General features: G+C 40.4%; 1 protein-coding gene across 3 annotated transcripts; it reads left to right on the plus strand.

The window, feature by feature from the left end:
- Positions 1-8623: 8623 nt before the first annotated feature.
- Positions 8624-25734, plus strand: LOC117515833 (cysteine/serine-rich nuclear protein 3-like). 3 transcript variants are annotated; one of them, XM_034176578.1, is made up of 6 exons: positions 8624-8665; positions 8722-8862; positions 11850-12011; positions 16334-16593; positions 20157-20468; positions 24302-25734. In XM_034176578.1, exons 3-6 carry the CDS (start codon positions 11867-11869, stop codon positions 25382-25384), a joined length of 1800 nt encoding a protein of 599 aa, XP_034032469.1. In that variant the 5' UTR covers positions 8624-8665; positions 8722-8862; positions 11850-11866; the 3' UTR covers positions 25385-25734. The 3 variants fall into 3 exon arrangements, with proteins under 3 accessions (XP_034032469.1, XP_034032478.1, XP_034032462.1); XM_034176587.1 differs by having other exon boundaries at positions 8626-8653; XM_034176571.1 differs by lacking the exon at positions 8624-8665 and having other exon boundaries at positions 20157-20453.
- Positions 25735-27779: the final 2045 nt, after the last annotated feature.

Below are 27779 nucleotides of genomic sequence, written 5' to 3' on the forward strand. Positions count from 1 at the left end.
TAATTCATGATCCTTTTGGAGTAAACCAATATAATGTTACATTAGACCCCACAACATCGGGTTTTGTATATGAGTATACAGGTATAATCACGACTATATTACTCAAAATTTTGTTTGTGAATCACTAGAAGAAATGTGGGAAATGCTATGGCAGGACATAATCGTTGGAATAGGCTGGAGCCCAGCCTTACCTGAATCTGTTGGTGGTTACATAAATTGACTGGTGCAAAACACCAAGAGTGGAATGTATAATAAATGTTATTGTGCTGTTTTGCACCTGTCTTAATGTAACCCTGAGAATGTATTTGTTATTTAATTTTGTTTTAGCACTCTGGGGTCAGTCTGAACTGGGAGCGAAGAGCTGGATGTACTTGTTATTATTACACTGATAGCACGACTTTGTTTTTGTAGCCACTAACGACTGGGAGTGAAGCATGCTGGGATCATTCTGAACTGGGAGTGAAGAACTGCTTTTATTATGTCTTTGTAAGAGAGAAATAACTTTCAGATGCCTGTTGATTAAAGAAATTATGTGCGCCAGGGAGGTTGAGTTGGCCACTCACCCTCCCTTCGTGGACACACTAGAAAAGAGGGAGTAGAACCATGCTTCAACAGAGTCTGCTGCGGGTTAACGTACGAACGCCCAGCCGGTTGACAGGCGCACTCTGCTGAAGGTGTTGGCTCTCCACCTTAAAGGCGTCACGGTAAGAGAAAAATGCGCTGCAACCACTTGTGTTTGATGTAACTGCTTTTGTGGGGAATAAATATACGCCTTTTTATTCTAGCAAAATGCAGTCTGTGTGATCATTTCTGTGTGCCGATCTGACCGAACCTTGTGTTTCAAAACAACATCCTCCGAGGCCGGTGATTCCATAATTTTTGCCAGGGGTTGTAGGATTTAGTAGTGCACAGTCAATTTAGCAGAGTAAATTTTAATTATATCTTTATATCTTTACTCTGCTGGGATAATATTTGGTCCCAGTCCAAATAGAGTTAAATATACTCTATCACAGTGTAAAATCAACTCTTAGTGGAATAGAAACACTTGATTTGACAAGATGGTATAGCTGATTTCATTCTGTAATAGAGTGTATTGAGCCACTAAGTGTGTGCGGTGCGCATGTGCCTGTGCATGCCACTGGACACCTTCGTTGAAAGTGTGCTGGCAGTGTGCCATGCTGTTCCATGCATCAGACGGAGCCTTTCCAGGGAAGTTTAATTTCTTTTTTCTTTTTTCTCACTTCAGGAGCACAACACAACTCTGGACACCACGATGGTCGGATTATCACATGGGATGTATTTCTGTGTGGTTCATTCCAGCACACAGCAGCTGGGTGAGAGGATTTTAACCACAGGCTGTGGTCTCTGCTCCACATCCATGTCCGCACTGTGAAACACTCCATTGTTGGAGGTGAGATTCATGTTTATTAATGCTGTCATGGCCTGGCACAACAGTTCCATGTTATATCTTCTACAGAGTTAGAAGGTGATCATTTATTACAGTGTGAGATCCGTTCAGCTCTGAGCCTGACGGGTGCCACGATGCCTTACTGCGAACCACAGAGAGGCGCAGCTGCCCATTTATATACAGATATGATGGAGACAATAGTCGCCCATGGGAAGGAATGGACAAATATCTGTACTGTAAGGTCTGTTGTGGATATAACAGCCTGTTCAGATTTGCGGCGGGTGTGCACAGTAGTGCACGGTGCTTTTAGTTTGATAGCCGCTGTTCATATTCACTGTACGTGATAATAATTCATAACTATTATCATGGTGAAGCGTGCCACATACATTTCAACAGTTCCTTTGCGCTCCAGTGGGATGGACATTATTATACGTGGCACGTGCAAGTCATATCAGCAGGCTTTGCCGTGCCAGATCCATCTCGAGGATCCCTCATATGTGCTCAAATCATTTCGGCTCCTGTTTTTCCGCCATCATAATATGTAAATTGCTGTCAGATGGTCCTCAGATTACACATAGACCGCCATTGGATAAGTGTCCCATCTCGGCAGCGCCCAAAGAGTTTTGAACATGTGCATCACACTCAGGGCAGCTGGCCAATTTTGACCAAATATGTGGACTCTCACAGATGGCTGACAGAACGTTTTGGAACTGAAACCTGATATTTTTCGGATGTGCGCCAATTCGTCATTCTCACGCCATTCTGTGGTTCAGGCTATGTGTGAAAAAAAAGCAATGTTTACTGTTTCGGTACTCTGGCAAAATAATTTCCTTTGGGATTAATAAAGTTCTTTCTTATTCTTAAAAAGAAATATAATTCTGACCTTATGTATTTGTGAGCAGCAATAAAATAAGCAGCAATGCAGGCTGGATCATAAATCAAATGGGATATGAACTTTGTTGCTCTGCTCTCTCTAACTGACCATCGAGCTCAGGCTCCATTTTCCTTCCTTTGGAGTAGTACCTTCTGTAGAACCACTTTCTGCCCTCTGACTGCTGGGATAGGCTCCAGTCCCCCTTGACCCTTGACTGGAAAAAGCGGGTGTAGAAAATGAATGAATGTCACTGTCTCAACTTTTTAAAAAATGTATTTCAGGCCTTATGTGCAGAAAACACGTAACATTTTGGATTTATACTCTCTGCAATGAAATAGAAGTAAAATTTAATGCAAAGTTCACTGTGGGCTTTTTTTCATACCATTTCAATATTTTCAGATTAATTCATTTGAGTATTACTAATTGAAGCTATAGCTTTCTTTTTTCTATATTTTGCTAATGTTTTCTGATTTTACGTTGAATTATTAGTTGATTGAAGTAGAACTGTGAGTTGATTTGAAACAAAATTTTAAGTTGGTCAAATGTAAAACGGCAATTGGATAAAATGTTTAAATCTAAATAGATACAACTAACATCCTTGAGTTGAGAAAATTCAAAATGTCCATGCAGCTGGTTACCTTATCTACTTAAGTATTCTAAAATTATTATTTTTGTTTGTTTGTTTGTTTTTTGTTGTTGTTTTAACAGAGGAGAGTCATTTTTTCAGTATTCACACCTCACCTTTACAGATGTTACAGTGCTCTCTAGTGGCCATAAAAATCACATCAGCTCAGACTGAAATATTCACTCCCACATTTGCATGGAGATATATTGATTTATGTATTCCGTCTCTTAATCTCTATAATAAAGACTCGACTCAAACATGTCGTGTATGTTCTTATTATAATGCGACACTGGTTCAGAGATCTTTTAGTGTTTAGTTTTGTTTCTGCAGCAGTCCTTCTTTCTGTGCACACAGTGTTCCATGTTCTGTTGTGAAAGCAAAACCTCCACCAGCCTCCCTCATGCTTCGGCCCCCACCTCCACCACCCCAACCCCTCTGGCTGCCTCCCTCCATCCACCTTCCATTTCGGTTCCTCTGGTGGCCCGTTGCCATGGAAGCTGATTGGAAGGATCAGTCCGTCTTTCCAGCACAGTGCCACTTCATCTTTGTCGAGAGAAAACGAGGCATTTTGGTAGACACTGCAAAACCAAAGGAAAATGTGTTTGTAACAGACATTAGTTTGTATCAATCAGATAATTAACTACGTCCTGTCTGGTTAATCAAGTCTTATTGGGTTTCTTATTTTTATGTCTGCTTAAAATGATAATAACTGAAGAGCATGTTTTACACTTCTGTTTTCATCCATGTGCATAAATTCTACACAGGCAAAGTGTCATTTATGTGCACCCATACCCCCCCCCCCCCCCCCCCCCACCCACACACCCACACACACACACACACACACACACACACACACACACCACCACCACCACTTTCTTTCTTTTAGGCATTGTGATGGCCCTGTTGCTCATGCAGTCATTTCACATGTATTCTGCACAACTGCACATACAACACTGCAATCACATTTTATATCACATCACTAATGACTAAGACCCGTCTCCGTAGAAAATGAAGGATAAAAGTTGACTGAATGCATTTTGAACAAGTTTCACCTGCAAAATAATATTTCATTCTATCACACACTTTTCTGTGAAATATGCTACAAAAACAACAGCATAATAACTTTCTTCTTTTTCTTTTTTGTTTTCAATATAGCATAAGGGATGACTGAGAGGTTTTGAGTCTGACTCAGAAAACGTAGGGAGGGCGTGGCTCTCCATCAACGCTCCACCCATTGAGCCAAAGCTTCACACATTCTTGAGAAATGTTGGTTTCCCAGGATGCAAAAGATGGAGAGAACCACACCCTGCTTTTTCTGGGCAAGGTCCAAAACTTCTCACTGCCCCTCGTATGTCTCTCTGAAAGCAGCGTGTCAATATTAACAGCTAAGATTATGTCACGTTTTGGCCCTGATCAGGGCTTTGATCCTATTTTTTCCCCTTTTTCTTTTTCCACCATCTGCCCCAGCTTTGATTTATTAGGTATTTTGTTTTCATCATGTGCTTATTTTCTGTTCCATTTTTGCTTTGCCATTTTGTTTCTTTGTTACTTTTCATACTTTGCCCATAGTTCTGTTCTAGTTTTGTTCTGTCAGTTTGTTTTCATTTTTATCATGAGTTTATCACTTGTTTATTTAGGTCCTTTCATTCGTAACATTATCTGTTGTGCTTTAATGTCGGGTTTTGTTTTCTGTTATCATGTAGTCTCTGCACCACTTTGTTTTCTTAGTCAGTTCCTGTTTAGGTGAGCTTTAGTAGTTATTTTCCATGTATTCTCTGATTAGTTCTCATGTTCGTGCCCGGTTCATTGTTATATCTCATTCTGTCCTTGGTCTCTGTTTGTAGTTCCCTGTTTCCCTCACGCCCCTGTGATTATGTTCTCACTCCACTGCACCTGCCTCGTGTCTCTGTCTCGCACTTTGATTCAGTCTACTTTGTGTTTTCCTTGACTCACGCTCTCTGCACCTGGTCACGCATCTTTGTCTATTGCATCACTCCACTCGTTGCACTCCCTTCCTCACTGTCTTGCACTGTGCTTAGCCTTTGTTCACTAGCCACGCCCCATTTCTAGATTGTTCCTCACGTGCACCTGTCTTACTTAAACACCTCCCAGCAATCACTCCTCTGCCAGTTTGTTGTCTTGTACACATTCTAGCTCTCTTTCTCAGTCCTGAGTTTTGCCTTGCCGTGTACCGTATTTTTGCTCTGTTTTCCTCAACCACGCTTCTTGCCTCATCCTGAATGTCTGTGTTTCCTCGTGCCTCTGACCCCTACTCAGCCATGACTGCGTTTTTGCCTACCTCTGCTCCGCTGATTGATCACGTGTACCGAACCAGAGCCTGGAACAAAGACCATGTTTTCTCTTACACCTAAGCCTAGTCTGGGAGTCTGCATTGCGGGTCCAGCCTGTACGGTTGCCGGACAGCCACCTGCCCTGACAGATTAGGTCATGAACCCGTGAAAGTCCTTTGAAAAATATCAGCTGTGCAAAAGAAAAGGTAAATTCATATCTCCCATTTTTTCAGCGCAAAAGTAAACAAAAAGAAAATTTAAAAATCCAAATCCAAAAATCAAAATAAGAATCCCAGACACTTTTAAGCTATAGTGTGTCAGATTTAGTGTCACCTAGTGGTGAGGTTACAGATTGCATTATGCCATCAGCTGTCATAATTTTGTTTCCCTTCACATTTTCACATCTTTGTTGCAGGTAATTATATGCTAATACAAAGGGTCATGAATGAATGCTATATGACATCTGTGCTCATAAACAGCCCAAAATGTTGCAGCTTTAATGCTTTCTCTGCATGTTCGCTGGATATTGTCATGACTGGGGTTTGTACGACGTGTCTTTTGGTTTTCTTTGTTTCTGCCAATTAATTTTCTGCCACTGTCATGTTTGCTTGGGGTTTTGGTGGAGGGACTTTTCTTTTCTGCTGTCTTCTGCTTGGTGATGGGCGTTTCCCTGTGATCTTCTCTTCTGCTTGCCACACCCCTTTCCAGATCTTTACACACACACCTGTCCTGCACTTCCTGCTAATCACTCCCTCTATTTAAGTCACACCTTTCACGCTGTCTGGTTGCAAGATTGTTGAGCCTTGAGCCACTTTAGAGCACTTTTTCTTGAGTATTTTTGTTTTGTTTTTTTTTGTCTACCTGTTTTTTTGTTTGCTTGTTTGTTTGTTTTTTGTTTTTTTTAGCTGCCTGCCTGTTTTTTGACATTGTCTCTAATGTTTCGGATCCTGTTGCTTATCTTGGCCTGCCTACCTGTGTACCAAACCCCGTCTGAACTCTTATTAAACCCTGTTTTACTGACATTTGAATCCTGCATTTGTGTCCAGCCACGCCGTTCCAGATATAAACTCATGGCTGAAGCACACAGAAGCAGGATTTCTGATATTTTGGGAAGACTCATGGTCCAGCATTGCTATAGCAACAACATTTGGGGACTTGTGGGTAGAGTGTTTGGCTTTTAATCTGAATTATAGAATGGACTGATATTAAATTGTGAATATATATCTGAATTCTCCCAACCGCGACAGACTAATTTTTTGCAGTATATCTCCCACATGGAAAAGCACAATGCAAACAACCTTGCAGCACACTTTATTTCGAAAATCATTACAAGTTAATTTTTTTTTTTTTCTTTCAGCTCATCCTGCAAGAGATGTCCACAGATGACACATCAGTCGTGTTAATGAAACGTGTGATGTGTGCACAGATGTGGGAATACCTGGAAAATGTGCGTGGTTTTAAACTGCGGCACATCATAATGGCGTCAATGAGTCATCATTCATGAGTAACAAAAAGCACCCCCCCCTTCCAGTCCATGGCACATCTCATCGTGCACCCTTGAAATTGTTGACATAATAACATGACATCTGTCCCTTTGTCTCTAAAGGATGGTGTCTCTGTAATATTGTGTTTTCTGTTGTGTATTTCAATTTATATGTTTGTTCACATCACTGTGCATGTGGACTGTGTGACCAATTCATGCACCTTCACACCCTGTGCACTACCTTATGTGTATCCATATAGCAATCCCATTAGTCAAACCAAAATTACAGGAATCTGTGTTAATCTACATTCAGATTATAGCTGTATCCATGCAGTGTAAATGGGTGAACTTGGAGAGGGCAGTCATAGTGACTGCAAACAAACTGGTTTGAAGCTCAAATGGGGCAGCGCCAGATGTCACCATCTTAGTGGCGCCTAACCCTCAGCCATACCAATAACTGGATAAAGAGATGGAACTACAGCTAGCCAATAGCATTCAGTATTGTCTCTGGTACACTCAGCTACTGACAGGCCGGTTTTGATATTAAACATTGCCAGTGCTTCTGATTAGACTCAAAGGTGATCACAAACCCAATACAACCAATGAGCCAGCACTTCAGTCTTTGTGCACCCAGCCAACTGCTGTAAGGAAGAGTCATTTACATTCACCGGATACAGCGGGTCAGCCGTGAGGCTGAAGGAAAGAAGGTTTGACTTATGGTTTTGATTTATAAACCAAATTAATTCAGATAGTTTAAATACATTAATATCAAGTCTGCCATTTGTACAAAGTGAAAATATAACACATCTCTTAATTTTAAAATACAACCTCAATTCCAGTGAAGTTGGGATGTCGCGTGATATGTAAATAAAAACAGAATACAATGATTTGCAAATCCTCTTCAACCTATATTCAATTGAATACACCACAAAGCCAAGATATTTAATGTTCAAACTGATAAACTTTGTTTTTGTGCAAGTATTTGCTCATTTTGAAATGGATGCCTGTAACAAGTTTCAAAAAAGTTGGGACTGCTGCAGGGTCTGTAATCAACATAAAGAAATTATCATTTGGGTCTGAATGCGTTGGTTCGTCTATATGTGGTCCTGGACAGATGGGCGTCCTAGGTGTACACTGCCTCATACCCTATGACTGCTGGGATAGGCTCCAGTCCCCCATGACTCTTAATTGGAGTAAGCGGCTGAAGATGAGTGAGTGAGTGAAAGGTCATACTATTCACAGATTTGTGTAAGAAAATGATGTGCAAGGCTGACACTGGAAATTATGACTAGAGGAGACAGTTAGTAGAAAGTTCATATTTACATAATTCTGATGAGCAGATGAATGAAGCTTAACACTATTATGCATTCTTTCTGAAATTGTGATAGCAGCTATTATAACATATGTCGTCTCATTTTATTTTTCATTTTAATTTCTTAATGTTGCATTTATAATGTTACATAATGGTGCATTTGATGAGTGCTGCACTGACAAATTCAGTGCTTTCCAGTTCAGATGATCAAGCGAATAAAAGTGGTGCTGTTGTTCCTTAATGCAGCTGCAGCAGTCATGAAAATGGAAAGCGATGAAGGAATATTTCAGAAACTGGAAAGAAACAGAGAAATTGCAGTCATTTAGTCTCTGCAATGCATTATAATTCAAACACATTCATTGGTTTTAATCGATCAGATGATCAGATACCTGCTTTAGTGTTTTGTACTGGGGAACTGTGGGGAGAAAAGAGGAATATAAACTGCAGAAATTTCCACCCCCATCACAGCCACCAGCAGCAGCTCTGCACTCCCGTGTCGGATCTCAAAGGGCTTCTTGCTTCACCTCAGTCAAGCTCCAGCGCACCAGCCAGCAGCAACATCCAGCTAACAAGTCTTTGTGAGGAGGAGAGAGGCAGGGGTGGTGGTGTGGGGGAGCAGAGCCCAGAAACGTACAGGCAATCAGAGAGAGAGAGAGAGAGAAAGAGAGAGAGCACATAGGACAGAGACAGGAGGAGTGAGTGTGACAGGGATGCTGCCAGAGGCTGCTAGAGAGAGAGAGGGAGCAGGCATCATGGCAGCGCACACTGCATCATCACGACACATGGGGATGTTTGGCTGCTGCAAGTGAACAGTGTGCGATGCAGAGGAGAGCGTGCTGGAAACCAAAGGCAGAGCTCTGAGGAAACAGGTCAGTCACAAACATGAACAGAAAGCCACCGTGACAACCGTGCTCGTATTTACAGTTTGCCACTTACAGATTTTGTATTTAGGACATTCATACCTGCACATGGAGCAGGACGATGTGCATGCATTCAGACGTGAGCGTGCATGTGTGTGCACTGGCAAGCTGCACTGAGGATGCTTTCGGTGATGGCCCAGGATCCCTGCAAAAAAAAAAATCTCCTGCATCACCTGCTGTGACATGATGCATATGTGGAGGTGTCACGTGGCGTGATGTGTACAGTGTGTTCTGCTGCCGCCGGTCTGCTGGCTTTCATGCTCTTTGATGAAATGAGCAGCTGGATTGTGGGATTAATAAGGTGTTCTGACTCTGAAAAGGTCACACGGGTGCAGCACGAAGCGAGGGGTACAATGTTTAGTCACGGGAATTCAAAAATTCGAGGTAAGAAATGAAGAAATAGGAAAGTGAATTGAGGAGGATTTGGACAGCAGAGTGGAGACAAAAGCCTGTCAGTGAGGAAAGCTCGGCCCAGCGCTCAGCGCTGCTGCATATGATGTAATCCTCCAGCAGTCCAGCTCACAAGCAACTCAACAGATCTCTAAAAAATATATATATATAAGCAAGTGAATAAACATGTGAGCAAGTTGTTGAAGTGACAAAAGTTGCCAAATTGTGTCTTAATCTGATGCAGTCTTTTATTGTAAATTTTCCACAGCCAGTATGATGATGAAGTATCAGTTAATCAAATGTTCAATGACTTCAACTCAGTCTTTCAAATAGCTTTGATTTGAAACCACACAAAATCATTTCTGTGCAGTCGTCATCTTAAACAATAATGTGGCAATGACTGTGTCTTTGTATGAAAAGGTTTTAAAAACTTGCTTATGAGCTATTTAATAAGGGAAGGTGGGAAGTGCACATCTGTGTAACGTCACCATACAAGCAGAACAGAAATGAGGCACACACATGATGCCAGTGTCTCACTGCCACCAGCTAATTTTTGTTTTATTTTGCATGATGTTATCACATGATATTAGAGGTCTAATATATACGTATGTATCTGTTAGCCTCAGGAGAGCAGAAGTCATCTTGTTCTTGAGATATGACTATTAATATATTTTAGACAATGACCCTGATTTGATCTTGACCTTCCCTCTATGACCTTGACAGGACCTGTGCTATGAGATGAGTTCATGAAGTTTATTTACCAAGTTTGTTTGAATTTGGTCATTGCATTTAGAAGATATTGCCATTAGCAGTAGATTATGACCTCATGTGTTTTCACGGTATCACCACAGACAATAGATGATGACCTCTGATTTGACCTTGACCATAGACCTGTGATCTTGATATAACTTATGCTGCAGCATAGGACCTATACCATAGGAGCACCTATGCTCCAAGTTTTAATGAAATTGCTCTTCAGGTTTTGAGGTTACCACCACAAACAGTAGAGAATGACCTCTGATTTGACCTTGACCTTAGACCAGGGGTGGGCAATCATGTGCCAGTGAAGGGCCGAGACACTGCAGGTTTTCCTTAATACCAATCACCCCAGCAGGTGATTTCATAAATGATCAGGTGTTTATGTTCAGGGGAGAAGCTCATCACCAACCCACCCGCTGAGGTGATTGGTTGCGAGGAAAGCCTGCAGTCTCTCAGACCTCGCTGCCCACCCCTGCCTTAGACCTATGATCTTGATATAACCTATGATGCAACATGATGGTCCACTGAGTTTATCCACCAAGTTTTAATGAAATTGCTCTTCAGGTTTTGAAGTTACCACCACAAACAGTAGAGAATGACCTCTGATTTAACTTTGACCTTTGCCCTATGATTCTGATATGACCTTCTTTGCAAGAGAATGGTCCACTGAATTTATGCACAAATTTGATTGAAATTAATGTATATGTTTTGAAATAAAATTAGAAACAACAAATATAGTTCAGACAAACAATAAAACTGACCATCTGAAGATACTAAATATTTTTAAGATTTCCTGATTTGATTCAGCTGAAGTAGACTTTCTAATGTCAACAGGCAAACTGTTCCACAGTGTGGGAGGATGGTAGGTCAAAGCTATAAAACCTGCTAACTTCTTTTTTACCCTGGGAGAGCAGAGCAAACCTGCATCCTTTACAGGGGCACTGCCAGGGATTTTGGGCCCCATGAAAAGAAATCTTACTGCCCCCCCCCATATTATTTTGACAGTATTATAATTGTATTAGGGGCCTCTCTGGGCCCCTGACAGTCATGGGCCCCTTTTCGGAACCCCGATCCTGTAACTGCAGGGAACGAGAAGGCACATAAGGTTAAACAACTTCAGAAAGTTAGTTAGGTACAAAATCATTTAGAGGTTTATATGTCATTAGCAAAATCTTAAAATTGGTTTTACAGCAACAGGAAGCCAGTGAAGGGGATCAAATCTCCTGGTTTTAGTCAAGACCCCAGCAGAAGAATTCTGAACCATCTGCAGACATCTGATGTTCTTAAGTAGCAGTCGTCAATGTCAGTAATAATAATAAATGTTTACTATTACATTTACTATTTACTATTATCTACTATTTACTATTACATTTACTATTACATTACTATTTACATTTTATCACATCCTATATTAGACCAGCACTAAGTCACTAACCCTAACCCTAACCCTATGGCACCCTCCTGTGATGGTTAAACTGAACTACAAATTCTTTGAGCAGAACCAAGGACACTTACACTTACAAGTCATGCATGTCAGTGTGGGTTGAGTGCTTCATTACCTGAATCACAAAAAAATAAATATATTATGCCTGTACAAAGCAATGAAGCCTGTTCCTTGTGCATGTGAGTCAGAAACGTTCAGGCTATGAAGGTGACAGTTAATAAGAGTTAAGAAATAATTCCAGGATTTGATGACCAGAAGTCCAAATCTGTGCTTTAAATACTGATTTTATGCATTCTTGCAGATTTCTTATGTTTCACGGATCCACGTGTGTTGTGATTTGCAGGTGAACAGATCCACAGCATGAGTGGGATCCTGAAAAGGAAGCTTGAGGAGGGCCCGTCCCCGTACCTGTCCCTGCAGGGCTCTGAGGACGATGTTTCCTGCAGCGACAGCGGCAACAGCAGCGATAGTCTCAACCATCCAGTTCCCTCTGGACTGCTGGACTGTAAGATCACTTTTAGTCACAGTGTCACATGCAAACAAAATCCCACTGGGTCATTGTGGTTGGAACTGGTGAATAAAAAGAACATATACGGATTTCTTTTATTTTTCTTTGTTTTTGGATCCCATGGAATAAATCAGTATGATAACACATACTTCCTATCAGAAGTACTCAAGATTATGAGGAGGTTTGTAGGAATGTAAGCCAAATTTCCAAGATTGTTTTAATAGCAATGATTTTCATCATTTAGTTAAAACTGTTGAAGCAACAGGCAAAAGTATTTCCAGTTACAGCCACTGAAACTTGAAGCTCCACAACAAAACATATTACAACTTGGCAAGTATCTCCAGTAGAGATAGAAGCAGAGCCTGACCAATATTTTCAGTTATCAAGTTGTTCACCAATGAGACCGAAGGGTGTAAAAAGCCATATTCATTGGTGAACAACTTGATAACGATTTTATCATATACAGTGGTCCCTCGTTTATCACGGGAGTTACGTTCTACTGTACAAATAACCCGCGATAGGCGAAATCCGCGAAGTAGTGAGCATTATTTTTTACAATTATTATAGATGTTTTAAGGCTGTAAAACCCCTCACTACACACTTTATACACTTTTCTCAAACAGACATTAACATTTTCTCACTTTTCTCTCCTGTGTAAACACTCAAAGTTCAAACCTTAGTAGAAAAATAACAGAACGTTTTCCTATAAATAATTAAGATGGCTTTTAGAACTAACAAATTTAATTTTACCGATCAACCTACAAGGTTGGACACATAAGAAATTATTAATAGTGACTCACCAGTATTACACAGTTCCTCTGACCACGCCTCGTCGTCGTGGCGCCGCTCTGCTGTCCGGATTGGCTCTCCACTCGGTGGCACTCGGGTGGTATGAAAAATATTACCCGTCTGCGAAAAGGGTGTATTGCTATTTATTCTTTAGTGTTTTATCCAATCATACTGGCGTATCATTTCTAGGTATATGATAAGGATTTATATTAAGCAGTAAAAAAAAAAGTACAATTCCAATATATCTGCTGATATATGCATAAAAATAACTGATTTCAAATATTTTGTTATCAAATCCTTATGAGAAACAAATGTAACTGAGGCTTGATGTTTTACAGTTTAAACATGAATGTTATTGTAAATAACTATAAATGCAACAGCTACCAATGTACATCCTGCTGCCATCACTCTGTCATCACACTGCCTTCACTCGGATGGGCAGTCGCCATGTTGCATCACTCAGCATTTGCATAAAATACATTTCTCATCTATTTGGGCCCCGCCTAGCTGTCAAAATAGCGCACACGTGTCTTTTGTCAATGTAAAACACACATTCTGATTGAAAATGAATGGCAGTTGGTTGCTTTGCTTCCATTTCTTGGAACTAATGTGATGAAAGGGTGATGAGGTCCCAGCCATGCTCAACATTGTAAACAATAACACTGGCCTGCTCTCTGTTGGGCAAACTATGTAATGACACCATTTCCAACAGCCAAAGTGTTTTTTTCTGCATTGTTTAGTTGGCAAAATGAAAGTTTTCATATGGGCACACAAATATCAATGGACAGTGGTGGGCACAGTTCAGCTAATCCGATAACAGATAATTATCAAAGCTAATGTTTTTGCTATCGGATTATCCTTTCAGATAAGTTTTAAAACCATCATCGGGCCAAATATTTTCCGATAAATTTAGTTCCGCTAACTTTCAGTCCGATAACATTTTCTTTTCTGGTAAAGTTTAACGATCAAAAACGTTTGTAAACCCTAAAATCAAACATTTTAGTCCGTTTATTGTATATTTATAGCCACTGAGCAGACTGGCTGCCTGTCGCTTGCTGATGATGTCATCATAAAGAACAAAACCTGATTGGCCGGTCGACCTGGGGAGCATTGTGGGTAGTGTAGTTCAGGTTCACTTTGGACATCATGTTACAGTGACTTGTCCACTCGACACAAAAACAAAACAGACTAATTTTAACATTATTTTATTTTATTTCTTTGTAGCTATAATTTAATCACCAAGACTCGATGGGGGAGAGGAGCTCTCACGGTGCAGCTGTGTGTACAGAGGGTGGGACTTACCATCATGTTTAGACACTCTTTTGAATTAAAAAAAAAAGGACGCTTTATGTGGATTATTTATTCAGATGAATCCCACTGAAACTAACAGGTAAGAATTTATATTTACTACGTGTATTTTTCTCTGCCAATCAATGCATTAATCAATGTGTTTTGGTTGTTTAAGCCGCAGGGTTCAAAGCATGCGAAAAAAGCGTCAGCTTTTAGTTCATAAATGATTGTGTATCTAATACAGAGATAAACTGTGACTTCTAATACTGTGTTTTACTGCTTTTGAAAGATGATGACAGTGTTTGGGGTTTTATTTTTTATTTATTCATTCTTCGTGTGTTCTTTGTGTTTGTGATCCTTGAATTTACCCAGCAGCCCCTGCGGCGCTGAAAGTGAAACTGGTTTATCAGAAGCTGACAGTGTAATCTGATGTGGTAACGTTCAAATCAATACTAATAGTTATCGGTTATCTGTAATAAAGATAAAAATTTTTAGCAGTTTATCGGTTTATCGTCATAAAAGATAACTTTTCAGTTATCTGATTAATGGTTATCGAAGCTAACTTTTTGGTTAGCTGTGCCCACCACTGTCAATGGATATGAGCCTGTCAAGAAAGTATGGACGTATACATGTCAACCCCTTTGAGGGTCCACCTGTATAACCAAGTGATAAAATCCATAAAATCAACACAAAATCCTTATAACCTCCAAACTGCACCAAGATCAGTTTTATTACAGTACACACAACCGCATAGCAGTATCACATAACTGGGGTTTTGTCCATATATTAATAACTAACACCAGGGATCTCCATGGGCTCTTTTATGGTGGAAGTCCTGCATAGTTAAATCCTCTTACTCCACAGTAAAATTGCTTGCTGTCAATAAAATCAATGTCTACAAGTACATTGTAGGTATTTTGTACAAACTCAATATATTTCCCGTGAATATAGTGTCACACAGCTGTTCTATTTTTACAGAAACAAGAACTCACAGAGTAACAGATCACTGCTCCTAACAATCTTTGGCCCTACCATCTGAGACTGCTCTGCCCTACGATTGGATGTTGGAAAACCATGTGATGGTGAACCAATTCCGATTGGACGCTCACATTGCGCACATCATCACACAGCTTCTACGAGGAGTACAAAGATGGTGGATGGCTGGCCGAAAGTCCGCGGAGTTGAGAAAAACAACAGCAAAAAAAAATTAATTTACAACAGAAAACCCTGAATATCTGTAAGACTTTATTTGTACGTCCGTATGACTCTGAAACTTGGAAACATCCGTACAATTTACGGACAATCCGTATAGGTTGACATGTATGTAATGAATTTATTTATTTCGCACACACAGACTCAAAAATAGCAAAGAAAGCTCATAAAGAAAACAATTTAACAACATACCCATGTGCCCGAAAGGGTGTAGGCAGAAGATAAAGCTTATAAACGCCCACCTCTTATATGAGCCTTTGAGTGGAAACCTGGTGTATCAGTCAGGCTCCGCCCTCCAGTCACCACCACTGAAACTTGTAAACTTGTTACAAAAGTTGCTGTGTATATATAGTTTTTAATCACAGCTTCTGAAGTGTTTAAAAGTTATTTTTTGTATTTATTTATTTTTTTTATTTTTTTTACAAAACTTGTATCCATATTATCTCCAACTCCTTCCCAAAATGCATTGCATGGGCAGTCTCTCCAGTCACACAGTAGCAGCCACTGAAACTTGCAACAACTTCTTCATAAAGACTGTTGTATGCACACTTAGGCTCTCTTATCACAGCTGGTGTAAGCCTAATATAAAGATTTTTACATCCATATTTTTTCTTCAGTCACAACCAGTGAAGTTCAAAACCCTTTTCCAAAAGCTGTTGGATGCACATTCTCTGGATTACGAGTGAAGCTTGAAATGAACAGAATGTGTTGGACACACAGTCTCCAGTCACAGTCACAGAATCATGTAACATCATCACAGAGGTTGTTGGATCTAAAGCGTCTCCACTCACAGCCCTTGAAGCATATAACGTCTTTACAAAAATGACCACACTGTACTGTATTGATTATGGACTCTTGATTTGCATAATTTCGCTTTTAGAACCTACATTTAAAAAATACAAACTTGCATTTGATGTCATAACACAATAAAAAAAAAGCACAATTCCCTAAAATGTGAGAACTTTTTGCAGGTACTGCAGCGAAAAAGGTCAGAGGTCATTCAAATGGATTCTCTTCCTGTTTCTCAGCCTCCTCTCTGCAGCAGCAGTCAAAGCGCCTGCGTGGGTGCAGCGTGCACTTTGAGAGCGTGACGGTGTACTACTTCACCCGGCGGCAAGGTTTCACCACCGTGCCCACACAGGGTGGTAGCACCCTGGGCATGTCGCCACGGCACAGCTGGGTGAAGCGCTTCACCCTCAGAGAGTTTGCCATGGAGCAGAAACGGAGCCACCACACCATGCTGAAGGATCATCTGAAAGAGGAGAAACTCAATGCCATCAAACTCAAAGTCAGTGTCACGCTCACTTACCCCCAACTGTTTGATTTTCAAACTTTCAGATTTTTTTCCCCTCAAATAATTAAAATTCCCCCTTACATGGTGATGTCTATTACACAACACACTCTACATTTTTAAAAAGTTAAAAAGAATGTGTTTATACATAAATATTAAAAAATAATAATAGCAATTTTTTGGAGGAGTGTAATTCATGATAGGCCCATCTTTTTCACTATGTTTAATTCCAAACAGTTTTTGGTCAGGGTAGAGCAAGTTAATCAGCGGGGTAAGGAGTTGGGTGACCAATACGTAGACCTGGGTTTAATTCTGGGTGACACTACGTGTCTCTACATGAACAAGACACTTCCTCTCCATTATCTCAGTCCAAAAAACTGGTTTTGGACTGGTGTGCCATATAGGGGTATTAGTAGACTCTCATCACCTTAATGCAGTGGAATCTAACCCGTAAGTTGGAGAGGAAATGGCATCTCACTAATTTAGAAGATCTTCACTTAGCCTGGAAAAAGAGTCTGTTGCTCTATAAAAAAGCCCTCCATAAAGCTAGGACATCTTACTACTCATCACTAATTGAAGAAAATAAGAACAACCCCAGGTTTCTTTTCAGCACTGTAGCCAGGCTGACAAAGAGTCAGAGCTCTATTGAGCCGAGTATTCCTTTAACATTAACTAGTAATGACTTCATGACTTTCTTTGCTAATAAAATTTTAACTATTAGAGAAAAAATTACTCATAACCATCCCAAAGACGTATCATTATCTTTGGCTGCTTTCAGTGATGCCGGTATTTGGTTAGACTCTTTCTCTCCGATTGTTCTGAGTTATTTTCATTAGTTACTTCATCCAAACCATCAACATGTCTATTAGACCCCATTCCTACCAGGCTGCTCAAGGAAGCCCTACCATTATTTAATGCTTCGATCTTAAATATGATCAATCTATCTTTATTAGTTGGCTATGTACCACAGGCTTTTAAGGTGGCAGTAATTAAACCATTACTTAAAAAGCCATCACTTGACCCAGCTATCTTAGCTAATTATAGGCCAATCTCCAACCTTCCTTTTCTCTCAAAAATTCTTGAAAGGGTAGTTGTAAAACAGCTAACTGATCATCTGCAGAGGAATGGTCTATTTGAAGAGTTTCAGTCAGGTTTTAGAATTCATCATAGTACAGAAACAGCATTAGTGAAGGTTACAAATGATCTTCTTATGGCCTCAGACAGTGGACTCATCTCTGTGCTTGTTCTGTTAGACCTCAGTGCTGCTTTTGATACTGTTGACCATAAAATTTTATTACAGAGATTAGAGCATGCCATAGGTATTAAAGGCACTGCGCTGCGGTGGTTTGAATCATATTTATCTAATAGATTACAATTTGTTCATGTAAATGGGGAATCTTCTTCACAGACTAAGGTTAGTGATTGATCTCTGCTCCCCTCCACAGCATGTCTTTTTCCTGGTTCTCTCCCTCAGCCCCAACCAGTCCCAGCAGAAGACTGCCCCTCCCTGAGCCTGGTTCTGCTGGAGGTTTCTTCCTGTTAAAAGGGAGTTTTTCCTTTCCACTGTCGCCAAGTGCTTGCTCACAGGGGGTCGTTTTGACCGTTGGGGTTTTTACGTAATTATTGTATGGCCTTGCCTTACAATATAAAGCACCTTGGGGCAACTGTTCGTTGTGATTTGGTGCTATATAAATAAAACTGATTGATTGATTGATTGATTGATCTGGCCCCAATAGGCCTTAGGGCCTATATGGGACTTAATTGGGTACTGCAGTCTCATTTGAGAGCGGGCGCTAAAGGGGTAAAATATGATGTAATTTCTCTACTTCTGGAGGACAAACCATGGCATTTTCAATGGGTTTTTGGGCAAATTACATGCAAACAAAGTGAAACTTCAAAGAAAAAGTGATGATACAATGAGAAAGTGCACATGTGTTGTGGTTTGTTTATGACCCGGCGCACAAACGTGTCAAGGCAGTTTTGCAGCCGAGAGAACGGAGCTACTCTGGTTAGCTGTGTAGGCTAACACTTACCGACGCAACGTCTCCCATCTGCCTCATCTTTTCTTCTCCACTGGGAACCAGAAAAAAAAAAACTTTGAGACTGTTTGATGATTGCAGCCGAAAACAAAACAGTAAACCATTTTTCCGTGTGAACTTATGCTGTGTATAGTAGAGAAGCTTGAATCTTCGACTGGACTGGGTTGCTTGACGCAAGGGCGTTTCGCTTCAAATCGCAGAAGCTTCCTCAGCTAAAATTCTTGCTCTGGTAGTCTGACTTCTGTCATGACTCTTGTAGAGAAGAACTTCTTCTCGTCTTGTAGAGAAGAACTTCTTCTCGTCTTGTAGAGAAGAACTTCTTCTCTATAAGAGTCATGACAGAAGTCAGACTACCAGAGCAAGAATTTTAGCTGAGGAAGCTTCTGCGATTTGAAGCGAAACGCCCTCGCGTCAAGCAACCCAGTCCAGTCGAAGATTCAAGCTTCTCTACTATGGAAACCACCTGGACAACTGAGAGCCTACACAGAAACTTATGCTGTGTATATATTGCGCAATGGAGTGGACGTCCCCATAAGTGGACAATCCCGCAATATCATGCAGGGTTCAAATGAGACTGTGGTGCCCTATTCTTGTACTTTTTGCGCTGCCTCAGAATTTAATAGAGCCTAATACAGGACAGTGCTGAGCAAGTACCTCAATGTGATAAGAGGTTGGGCTACCAATGTGTACACCTTGAATTGATTCCCGGCCATGCTACATGTTCGTGTCATTGGACCAGACACTGTCTCACTGTCTCAGTCCATCCCAGCCCAAATGGGGAGGTAACCTGCGTCTGAGTCTGTCATCCTGTGGGGGGGGGGGGGTGTGTCATAGACTCTTATCCACAATACACTACAGCATCTGGAGCTAAGCATCAGTACCAGTTTACTACAGGGCCTGTATAGGACTTAATTCTTCTAGGATAAGGTAGTGCAGGTGGCTCAACAGGTTTGATTCCAGGTCACGGTATGTGTCTGAGCACTTGGACAGAAGTCATGGACTCTCATCATTTTCACGCCACCGAAGGGGCATAAGGCGAGGTACCAATTGGCCTCAGCATCTGTACGGGACTTACTTTTTGTTCTAGGCCCACTCATTTCACCAAGTTTCGACTTATTCTTCTAACATACCCAACCATGTAGTTCTTTTTGCAGTTCCGCACTAAATGTTGCAGGTCAGATTCAGTCCTTTCAACAAGTCCCGTAAAAATCAGGTCATGGTTATGCAGTAATTGTGCAAATAAACCAGCAAACATGCATTAATCCCTAACCCCCTCGGTAAATGCTGTAAAAATGGGCAGTGATTCATATCTGCCTGGACTGCAGACTTACTTTTTGATTTCTTATACAAAAGTGTGTCATAATTTATTTACATACCGTCCCTTAGCTCTAGCCAGCGTTTTTTATTAAGTGTTTTCAAAAGGTTTTGTAAAATTGACTGACTTTCTCATTATTATCCAAAACATTTAAATGTACATTAGATGTAGGTGTACATTTATGTAACAGTTTTTCTGTCCTGCAGCTGACTAAGAATGGCACCATGGCATCTGTGGAGGCAGATACCCTGACACTTGATGACATTTCAGTGGACGACCTGGATGTGGACAACACAGAGGTGGACGATTATTTCTTCCTGCAACCCCTAACGACCAGGCGGCGCCGTGCCCTTCTCCGTGCCTCTGGTGTCCGACGGATCGACGTGGAAGAGAAGCACGAGCTGCGTGCTCTCCGCATGTCTCGGGAGGAGTGTGGGTGCCGCTGCCGAGGGATATGCGACCCGGAGACCTGTGCATGCAGCCTGGCCGGCATTAAGTGCCAGGTAAATGGAACTGTGGTGAGGCTCTTCTATAATACTACAGTGTCTGTCTGTGCAGTAAAACCTGGTGTGTAGCAACTATGGGAACCATTCAGCATGTGGATCACTCACTCAACAAGGCCTCATGCTTCTACAGTCAGTAGACGACCTGTGCTGTACCTTTGGGATCCTCAATACATGTACACATCTAAGACTGCTGGAATGTCACATTTTACCCAGTGACCAAGCACTCTTTATCTCTTACAGTATTTTTTCAGTGAGGGTTTGAAGCTCAAAAGCTCTAACTCCTGGCCAACCTATAAATGGGTAAAGGGGTGGAGCATGAGCAAGACCAGCAAGACCTGGGCCCGGTGTCACAGACCGAACGGTCCCCCCTAAAAATTGGTCCGCCCTGCCTTCACTGCGCAAGCATCATCAGCCGCTGTTCATGGATTATCACCCCGTTTGCGCTTAAAACTGCACTCCAGTTATCATCGATCTCAGCGACAGATATCTGAAGCTTTTGTACAACAATCATTTCCACATAAATTCAGCATTATTTCATCGTAAAAGACAAAGGAAGCAATCAGAGCACCACGGCTACACAAGCTGCTAGCTGATGGGTTCACAGCACATCAGTCATTTCTAGAGCACTCTGAACACACCACACATGGCAGGAATATCTGATAAGATTATCTTTAGCATCATCACAGTTGTCAGGGCGTCCTTAAGATTGTCGTAAGGGGAAGATCGGGTCCGATATCGGCCTAATTATCCTGCTGTGTGAACCCGGCCTTAGTCAACTAAACTCACTTAATCGACTAATCTTTTGACATTAGTCGTTGCACAAAGCACTTAGTTGGCTAAAGTTTCGTGTTGCTCGACTAAAGTTTTTAGCCTGGTACAGAGGAGGCTAATCTTATTTTAGTCAACAAAACTTCAGTGTTTTACCTCCAAAATGGCTGCTATCATGTACCAACACTTGATGGAACACTCAAGAGCACCCCTACGTCACTCATATCCCCCAAAAGGAGAGCTTCCTCTGCTTTTGGCCATGGTTGTAGCAGATGACTGTCATGATGTGTTTGTGACAGCTCTCACATTAGCCACCGGGCGTCGCTGTTACGCTGAGCAATGTTGTGTGCACAAAAAAGCTTGACGGAAGTGTATAAGAAGAAATGCTAGGCAAAGAGCGAAGCACGTCGTTCTGTAGTTTGTATGTGTCCATAAATGTTAATAAAGCCAGTTAATGAAACAAAGGCTGGGAAGTTCATGACAACGACCAACTCAGAAATAAACAAGACTGTCGCGTATTGGAGGCGTTTCTTGGCAATGGTGCTCGCGAGGCCGCTATGCCTGTGAAAATGGTCAGCTAACGTAAGACGGTTAATTGACAAGTGTAGCCGTTGATGTGAAACGGTGATTAGACGGATAATGTTGGACGATTAACCATAGTCGACTAACAAAGTTTAATCAACTAAAAGGTTAGACTGCTTTATTAAGCCAAGCCCTGGGCAGCACAAATGCAGCCTGAACACAGCCACCTACCTCGAAGTTAACAAGTGACTTGATTTGGTTGAATGATTAATATTTTTGCAGCATAGGTGGTGGTTCTTACATCAGACACTGGCATATTGTGTCAATAACTGGCACCATCGGTGTGATATAACATTACCAAGCTTTCTAATTACTGCTAATGGTGCTAACATAAAAATTAAACAATACTGAAATTTCACTCAATGGAAATACTGGGGTACAGACTTCTTAGATCGTCCGTTTGTACAACAGATGACCAATGTTATCTCAAATATTTATAATAAAATGCTCAGAAAGAACAAGTGCTATCAAAGTCCACAACAGCTAGCAGCCTCAGCTAGCAGCTGAACCAGCACACTAGCTGTCAGTTAGTCTTAACATTTCTTAAACTAATAAATTATATACAGCTGTAAATTATGAAGAGTTGGGATGATTTAAACAACAAGAACAAAAAGCATGAATCCTAACATTTACTTTGACTTCTATTTCATTGCAGACTGTATGAACCCAAGATATTCCAGGTAGTGCTGTGTGAGGTCAACTTAATTTAATTTCTTAATATAAATCCATTCCTTCATTTAAGGCAAAAAAGACACTTGATTCTGAATATAAAGATTAAATTATTACTTTTCCAGCCAGTCATGTCTAGTATTCATTAGTTGTAATTGTTTTGACTTTTAAAACAACAGCAAAAAACAAACTGCCATGTGACAGTCATACACAACCACTACACAACATTATAAAGAGGATCAGAGGGAGCAAATGAGTGTGGATAAAGTAGGAATAATGTCCAAATGGTGGTACAGGTTGAAGGTTGGTATATTTATTTGTCTAAAATGTAAACTGTAAGTTTCTGGTCCCTGTTCTGAAAATTTGTGATACCAAGATTTCAACAAATAATTAATTAATAATTAATGCTGCCACCACCATGCTTCACTGTAGGGATAGAGTCTGGTTTCCTCCAAACGTGACACCTGGCATTCATACCAAAGAGTTCAATCTTTATCTCATCAGACAAGAGAATTTTGTTTCTCATGGTCTGAGAGTCCTTCAGGTGCCTTTTGGCAAACTCCAGGGGGCTGCCATGTGCCTTATACTACTATCATACCACTCTACCATACAGGCCTGTTTGGTGGATTGCTGCAGAGATTTGTTATACTTCTGGAAGGTTTTCCTCTCTCCACAGAGGAATGCTGGAGCTCTGACAGAGTGGTCATCGGGTTCTTGGTCACTTCAATGACTAAGGCCCTTCTCCCCGATCGCTCAGTTTAGATGGGCAGCCAGCTCTAGGAAGAGTCCTGGAGGCCACTGTGCATATTGGGACCTTCAAAGCAACAGAAATATTTCTGTACCCTTCCCCAGATTTGTGCCTCAAGACAATCCTGTCTCAGGGGTCTACAGACAATTCCTTTGACTTCATGTTTGGTTTGTGCTCTGACATGCACGGTCAACTGTGGGACGTTTTATGTACATAGGTGTGTGTCTTTCCAAATCATGTCCTATCAGCTGAATTTACCCCAGGTGGACTCCAATTAAGCTGTAGAAACATCTCAAGGATGATCGGTGGAAACAGGGTGCATATGAGCTCAATTTTGAGCTTCAAGGCAAAGGATGCAAATTCTTATGTACATGTGATTTCATAGTTTATTTTTAATAAATTTGCAAAAATCTTAAAAAACAAACTTTTTTCATATTGTCATTATGGGGTATTGTGTGTAGAATTTTGAGGAATTAATGTAATCCATTTTGGAATAAGGCTGTAACATAGAAAAATGTGGAAATAGTGAAGCTCTGTGAATACTTTCTGGATGCACAGTACTTTATGTTGATGTTGTTGACCGTCCTTAGTTTGTAAACCAGCTGTCCTGATCAGTGATGGTGTCACGAATTCACACACTCAGTGATATGATTAGAGTCGTGTTATAAACTGTCCACAGGAGCCGTTTGAGTTTGTAACTTCAGTTCCTTTTGATAATGAATGATTGGAAATGTTGAGTATATGTATTTTTGTTAATTACCATCAAAACTATTTTGCATTATGGTCAATTTTTAAAAGTAAAATGTTAAAACAAGCGAGGAGTTAATATTTTAACGAAACCAAAATGTCTCAAAGTTTAAAAATAAAATAAAATATTGAGCACTCTATAGAACATTGCTTCCTGTTGTTGAAGGTTCAACACAGTGGTTACTCTTTTATAAACATTTCCTGGAGATATCAGGAGTAGCATCAACAGACTTGATTTTCCTGTCAAGACTGATCAATTCAGACTGGCATCTAACTCTACCAGCTCCTGTTTAGAACTGTTGCATTTAACTGTTTCCTTTTTCGTTTGCAGGTCGACCGCATGTCTTTCCCTTGCGGCTGCACCAAGGAAGGCTGCAGCAACACCACAGGACGCCTAGAGTTCAACCCCGTGCGGGTGCGCACCCATTTTCTCCACACCATCATGAAGCTGGAGCTCGAGAAAAGCGGCGACCAGCAGCAGCAGCAGCAGCTGCTGCCACAGCATCAGCAGCCAGAGCAGCAACTTGTAACCAATGGCAACAGTTACCATGGAGACTCCTCCTTGGTCCAGCAGCAGCCGAACCTGCAGTTTCCACTGATGAGTGGCGCGGCGCATATTCCCATCATGCACCTCCAGAGCACAGGCGACACAGATTCACAGCTAGATGAGGAGGAGGAGGAGGATGAGGAGGATGACGACGACGACGACGATGAAGAAGAGGATGATGAAGAGGAGGAGGATGAAGCGTATGAGGATGATGAGGACGAGGAGGGCAGCAGCATGTGTAGCGGGGTCTCAGACTGCAGCACGCACAGTTTAGAAACAATCGACACAGATGATGGGGAAGAGGATGAGGGTGATGAGGATGAGGGTGATGAGGAAGAGGATGATGACGATGAGGAAGAGGAGGACTGGGAGTGCTCTGTGCATGGAGCGACTCCTTCCTCATACACGGTTCCTCTTCCATCCGTGTTGAGTTACTCCAATAACACACTCATGAGCCTTGATAGCCCCTTCGACAGCGGCCCATCCATGCAGCACTATCAAATAGACAGTTCTGCTTTTCTCTGCGAAAACGTTGCCGTCGCTTCGGCGGTGGAGCCGGCGTTAGAGTTCAAAATCCCCAGTAAGCCACAAAACACTGAACTCTGCTGTCACAAGGAGCAGCAGAGCATTACCTGCCACTTCCCCAACACCACAGAGCCGCTCACATCCCAAACCTGCCCCTGTGCACCCCCTCGTGAGAGTAATATCGCCCCCATCAGTCAATCGGATAAGCTGCAATTCCGGAACAATCTCGCCGACTCACAGACGGAGCAGCAAAAAAAGAAGGAACCCGAACAGTGCTCCTTGGAGTTGGCTGTGACAGAACAGGAAACAGACGCCTCGTGCTCAGAGAGTAAAGTCAAGTAAAGCTTTTCAGAGCAGGATCAAGTAAAAAACAACAAAAAAAGTGACTTTCAAAGAGCAGCGTTTGCTTTATTCTTGATAAGTGCACTTCTGAAATGATTCGCACAGAGGATCTCCCCCGCAAATAAGATCTCAGTTTCAACAAAACGAACAATTAGACTGATGCGTCTCAGTCTTTCTGTAAGTAATAACTCTCATAAAGCATGTTTTACAGCTGGCACCTGTGATGAATCTGGAGGATATCGCAGTTGTTTCACTGTTTTTCTGTTGTGCTGGTGTATCATTGATGCTGCTAATAGTTGTTAATGGCTGTGCGTAGAGCATGTGTTCCGTTTAAGATGCTTCAGTGCTGACATATCCAAAGCTGCAAGATTCATTATTTGAGATATCTGTTGTGTTCTGCTTAAAATCTTACACAAAATGTTATGGTCTGACATACGTATACACATACAAACTTGTGAATGGTAGTGTGTGTATATACACACCATTCATAAGTTTCACAAAATCCTAGCAAGATTGATCAATTTCTTAATATGTGTCCATTTATTAAACAAATGATCTTCTAATACATGAAAAACATCACTTTTAATTTTTAATATGTATTTTTTTGTTTCAAGGACACAACATTTTCTATATGATGCATGTGTGATACACACTACTATTCAAAATTTTGGAAAAATTACACTTTTACATAAATTATCAATTAATCATCTAATGCACAAAAAAACAGCCATTTTTTATTATTTAAATTTTTCTTTTCAAGAAGACACTAAAATTTTATATGTGGTATGTGTATACACACACTACCATTCACAAGTTTGGAAAACTCCAAATAAAATAATTTGATTTCAGTTCAATAAAGTAATTTCTTGACGTGTACATTTCTTTAGCAAATAATCAAATACATGAAAAAGACTAGTTTGTGTGGAGGTTTCGCTCTTTTTTTTTTTTTTTGGTTACTTTTTTAATCTTTCCAAGATTTCAATGTGGCACATGTATACACACACTACCACTCAAACTTTCAGAAATGTTTAATAAAATCAATCAATTTCTTCACCAAATATCCTTTGAAATGTGAAAACAGTTTTAAAAACTTTTTCTTTTCAAGAAGACATTAAAATTTTCTTCACGACATATGTATTTACATACTTCCACTCAAACACTTGACAATTCTCAATTTAGTGGCCAAATAATCATATAATACATACATGAAAAAACTTCAGTTTGGGATTTTCTTATTACAATTTTTTTTTCTTTCCAAGAAATAACAAAATTTTCCACATGATGTGTGTACAAACATACTACTGTTCAAATGTTTGGAAATATCTAATAAAACCTTTTTCTTGACATTTGTCCATTTATCATTTATTTACCAAATAATTATCTCATACATGAAAAACATCATTTTGTGATTTTTTTTAATCTTTTTTTTTTAGTTTTTATCTTTTACGTTTCAAGAAAAAAAAAACTCTTTTATACAAGATGTGTGTGTATACACACATCACTATTCAAAGATTTGAAAAACCCAAATAAAATTGATCATTTGTTTGATATTTCTCCATATAGGAAGCAGATTACGATTGTAAAGATAATTTTAAGTAATTTCTATTTTTAAGAAGACAGTAAATTTTCTATATGACACATTATCAGTCTGTAAGTCTGATGGCTTTCTGCAGCTTTTTGTGCAGCTTCTTTCCTCCACAGCATGTCATTTGTCGATTTTGTGTGATCAAACTGAGTTTTCAGACAAACAAAAACTTCAAAAAGTAATTATATCACTGAAAACTGCCAACAGTGGGAGGCCAAATAGTTCTGTTTTTTTTTTTGTTTTTTTTTAAAACTGCACATTTATTTTATTGTGTTTGCTTTGACATTGTAATTATCTGCTTTAAGAGGGTGGTGTTAAATGTTTTAATTATTAATTTAACTTACAGTTACAGTTATGTGATTGGATTTTAATATTAAACATTATTAAAGTCCCACTTTTCTTCTTCTGCCCATGTAACACTTTCTGCTTTCAGTAAAATCTGACCCTGGAACCATTCATTTCAGAAATGTGACATAGATGTCTATTTGTGGATGTAAGATTGCACTGTGATACATGCCCACGCATTCTATGAGAGATAGTTTCCTACCATTCCACTGCTTCCATGTTGCAAGGAGCAGCTCCTTCTTATTTAATGTGACAGGCACAAAAATACACGTGTGTATATATATATATATATATATATATATATATATATTTTTTTTTTTATTTTTTTTTTGATTCAGTACCATTGTGCATTTGTTTGTTTATTTATGTTTTTAAAGACGTGGTGACCCATTTACCGTCCTGATAAAGTGTATAGTACAACCCCAATTCCAATGAAGGTGGGACGTTGTGTAAAATGTAAATAAA

The sequence above is a fragment of the Thalassophryne amazonica genome, chromosome 1, assembly GCF_902500255.1.
Source record: "Thalassophryne amazonica chromosome 1, fThaAma1.1, whole genome shotgun sequence".
Lineage (NCBI taxonomy): Eukaryota > Metazoa > Chordata > Actinopteri > Batrachoidiformes > Batrachoididae > Thalassophryne > Thalassophryne amazonica.